This window comes from Mesitornis unicolor, unplaced genomic scaffold (assembly GCF_000695765.1).
Source record: "Mesitornis unicolor isolate BGI_N332 unplaced genomic scaffold, ASM69576v1 scaffold7021, whole genome shotgun sequence".
Taxonomy (NCBI): domain Eukaryota; kingdom Metazoa; phylum Chordata; class Aves; order Mesitornithiformes; family Mesitornithidae; genus Mesitornis; species Mesitornis unicolor.
This window is the reverse complement of record NW_010164358.1, coordinates 9,290-13,779: the sequence shown is the minus strand read 5'-3', so window position 1 is coordinate 13,779 and position 4,490 is coordinate 9,290. Positions and strand designations below refer to the sequence as shown.

Below are 4,490 nucleotides of genomic sequence, written 5' to 3'. Positions count from 1 at the left end.
CTGAGGAAAACACATAGGGCCCTGCCATTTGCATTGTAGTCCATCTTCCTCTGAACTGTTGTGGCTGCAGAGCACAACAAAACAGAGATGGTCTTCATCTATTCTGTATTCCCTCTTTTTTTCCCATTTGTCAGACCCCTCAAAGGGCTAAAAACTACATAAACTAATTGCACTGATGGGTTTCAAATGCCACCACTTGAATTAAGGGTATTGGTTTCCTGAGCAAAAGCAGTACAAAATGAAAGCCAGCCCAAGGCATGCAAACATCTTGCATTTCTTAAAACCAGCCTTCTTCTCATTGCTAAATCTATACAACATTATCTCTACACAGAGATCCCAGAATCTGAAGTCATCGTTAACAAATAAGGGTGTTCACCTTTTCATTTTCTCTCAGTCACTTGCTTATGCTTCTGCGTGATGTAAAACCCAATACTGGTCATGCCATAAGCATGCCAGCTAGATGTCCAATGTGTAATTTAATTTGCATTCCTCTATAGTAATTTTGGAGTGCCTTTTGTTCCTTAACTTGTTGCTCAGGCTGAGAACCTCATTAAACCCAAAAACCTGCCGCAGTGTCAAGCATGCAACAATGGCACCAGGAAGCAGGGTTTAGCCCAATTTGCACTCTTACATCCAGCTTTTTTTTTTCTTGCATCTCTTTTATATTCAGTTGCACTCTTTTATATTCAGTGGTGCAGCTGCAGAGGCTCAGAGCCATGTTCTAGACAGCAGTAGACAACATTGCCTAACCACATTCACACCTCAATTTGTATTCTGAATCTTTCAAAGTTACCTTTAGATTGCTTATGTCAGGCTAATTTTTGCAACTTCTTACAAGGTTGCAAAGGATTGCAGTAACTCTTCAAATACATTAGTAAGCAGATACATGTTTTGGGCTGGGCTATTTTTCTCTCTCTCCTTGTGATCTTGGAAAAAACACTTGTGAATTCTGTCATCTATACAGTAAGAATCTAGCAAAGGTATCTAGTGTATCTACAGCAGTAACGCTCACACAGCCTGTAGCACTGAGAGTGCTAACATCTAAAATACTGTGGATTTTGTGTACCTGTAGTAGATCAAAGGTGCTAAGAATCCTTCACTTTTGAATAACGTGAGCCAGAACACCTTGTCTTTCAATCTCATCTCTCATTTATCAGTTGCTGAAGTGGAAGTGCTTACTTAAGGTATGTTAACTTTCAGAGTCAGGACTATAAATTAGTCCAAAACACAGCTTAGCTCAGTATGGAGAAATCAACCATAGCCCCTTAACCTGCTCTCCTACCCATCTCTACTCCCAAGAACAAAATGCATCTCCAACAGGAACCTGAAGTTCCTATTTCGAGTCTGCTGGTAGAGTTAGGTGAGCATGTTTATGAGTGAATTGAATACAGCAGAAAGAGGAGTTTCAGGTAGGAGGCCCTACCACTGTCTCCATACTCAAAATGAATGGAGAGAAGGACTCCTTTCAAAAGCCACTTTGGAGAAGACCAATAGCCAAAGTGTTCCAAGCTGTTGTCTTGATAGGTTCCTTTCTCCATTGATAAGGGAAAAAACTTCAGAACCTACAGTTGGATGACATTAATAAGAAGTGAGCACATGCTCTTGCTTAAATTATGGAGCTGCTTTTGTTCACACTTTCCCTTGAAATAATTTCATAGCATGTATTAGGTACTGAATTTAAGTATTCAGCTCTAGAATACGTTACATGTACGTTTTTGAGACACCAAGGTGTTGCTACGTAATGTCAGACTAGAACTCAGGTGTAGACTAAATAAAGTTAGTTTTAGGAAGCAAGGGCTTACCTGACTTTTGCTGGTGTAATTCAATATATAACCAATCACCATTTTGTTTAGTATGACAAAAACCAAAGTGTATCAATATACTGATATGCTATTTCATGAAACATCTGTTGAAGCCTTACCACACACATCCCACTAATACTTCGCCAAGAATTAAGTAACATTTTAGGATGTTCTCATGACTGCATATCAAAACTATACATTAAAATATAAGCAAGCATCCAGCCTTTCATCCAGTCAAAAAGAAAGCTTTTAATACACGAGTTTGAAACTTACAACTCCCATGTAGCTACAGAGTAACCGTGCTCCTCCTACATAGAAAACAGCTTTTCACATCCCCAATATGGAGTGCTAATACATCCTTGTCATAAAAGGAATCAATAAAAAATAAGGTTGTTAATAATTCATTTAAAATTCAAATAAGTTCCAGCACTTCAATAGAATATGTCTGAAAGTCTCTCTGGTGGTTAAGTCTTTGTAACTCTCGCAAACTTCCTTCAATCTTGTTGAGTTCAGAGTAGAATCGTACCTAGAAAGAAAACACAAGTTATTTAGAGAAAAATACATATTAATTCTTTTCATACATCATTATACTGTGGAACTCTGTGGTTCTGCACAGTTTCAGATATTTAAACCAAACAAATACAGCAGCTTTTGAAAACAAAATAAGAAAGAGAAGCCACTGCCACTCCATGCTCAGGAAGGAGCGTACAGAGGAGAGAGACATTATTTGATCTGCTATCGAACTTCTTGTCTGCCTCACCCCCTCCCCCACCTTCTTGCCATCCATATTCTAAATTTATACTAAAATGGAATAATTATCCCAGAAGACACAACTTACTTGGGCTCTCACAAACTTATGCAGGTTTGAAAGCAACTCTTTTGCTTCTGGTAGCATCACCATAACTGTGAAGTGAGCATCAAGTAACAGGCACATCCAATCCATAATCTGAAGACAAACAAGAAAAGTACACTTGCAGATATGCAAATGACAGCAATTCTGCTTTAAAAGCTGAACTCTGAAACATTAACTTTTAGTGCAAAATGCGTAGTTTCGTATTTGAAGGTAGCGTATTTATTTTCTGATAGCAAAAAGTGGTGTGTTACATCTGACTTCATACGGGTTCTATTAATAGACAGTACTTTGTAGAATGAATGTAAATGAATATACTGTTAGGGAAAAGGGTTTATTTTTCTCTCTGAATTCTACAGTAGAGATTAGTGGTGTGCTGTGACAGGTTCTCTGAATAGTGAGTCTCAAAGCAATGGCCCTGATTTTGTGTTGTGTTGTAGCATCTGCAGAGTCTGTTTGATAACCAAGTAAAAATAACCAGCCCATTGTATGGTGTAACCTCTGGGTTTTCATTTTTTTGGTCAAGATTCTGAGGGGTATAAACAAGGATTACAGCTCCTCAGCAGTCTGAATTTGTGTGTCTATGGAAATGTAACCCAGCATGAGGAAAGAAGCTGTGAGGGTTACAAAGAATGCCTTACTGAACTGTGACTTCTTCCTCATCTTGCTTATAGAATAACAGTTCTGAAATAAAATAGAATCAGTACTCTCAAGAAAGATTTAAAGAGCTATACGAAGCTCTACGAGCTACAAAGTATGAATTGCTCTGGATCAAACAGGACATAATACAGGAATTCTTGAGATCATCTTTATAGTTCAAGTTAAATTTTGGCCAAAAAATACTGAAAATGTATTAACCTTTCAGTTTCTTATGTTGTCCTTTCACCCAGCAAAAAGACTACCTTACAGTTCAATGCCAAATATATAGTTTGCTTTAAAGGTGCTATTGATAAAAAGTGATCTGCATTGCAAGTTAGATCATATTTAAGAAAACAGCACTGCAATAGCCACACCATTCAAAGAAATGATACAAGCATTTGCCCTGGCTAAGGTGCTTCTGGGTGCAAGAGTGGGTACCAAAGCCAATTGAACAAGTATTAGACAAGACTCTTGGACAGGCTGGCAAGAATCCTCGGAGCAGTTGCTGTGAAGGACACCGGTTTACCATTTGTCCAGTTTCTAATGTTGTCTCCAAAGAAAAGACTGGCCACAGAGTCAGTGTGAGTCAGTGTGCTAGAAACTTGGGAGAGCTGCGCTTTACGGGATGATAGGATCCCCATCCTATGGGCCTTCAACTCAAAAGGGGCACAAAGGAGAAAAAACATGCAAGAAAAGAAAGCAAATAAAGAAATAAACCCAGTGAGACCGCTGTCAGTAAGTATCGTGACTCCTGTGCAATGAAAAAAGAGGAGAACCCCCTGAACTCTAGTTCTAGGACATCACCCCTCAGAACCCAACCTGCTCTAGAACCACATGTTGACCTAGAAACACCAAGTGAGCTTGAACATGATCTAGAACCATCAGGCAGGCTAGAACCTGCTCCAGAACCAAGAAGTGGTCCTGAACCAACAAATAAGCTTGTTGTTGGCCCATTCTGGAACCAGCAAGTGATCGAGAACCTGGTCTAGAACCAGCAAGTGATCTAGAACCGCCTCTCAGCTAAATCAACAACTCCAGAATTCACACCTGCTCTAGAAACAACTGCATTAATACCAACCAACCCCTGAAACCTAGCCTCTAGGGCCTCAGCCAATTGTATGAGGTTCAACAAGGCCAAGGGCTGGGTCCAACACTTGGGTCTCAATGGCCCTGTGCAACACTACAGGTTTCGGGAAGAG

General features: G+C 39.6%; 1 protein-coding gene across 1 annotated transcript in view; it reads right to left on the bottom strand.

Moving 5' to 3' along the window:
• Nucleotides 1–2,034: 2,034 nt before the first annotated feature.
• The window catches only part of NOL11 (nucleolar protein 11), an 11,675-nt gene continuing 9,219 nt past the window's right edge, over nt 2,035–4,490 (bottom strand). The window contains exons 13-14 of the mRNA XM_010194281.1: nt 2,641–2,748; nt 2,035–2,328 (exon numbers count right to left, since the gene is read on the bottom strand). Of these exons, the coding sequence (XP_010192583.1) occupies nt 2,215–2,328; nt 2,641–2,748 (222 nt within the window). The 3' untranslated portion in view covers nt 2,035–2,214. The remainder of the gene's footprint in view (nt 2,329–2,640; nt 2,749–4,490) is intronic.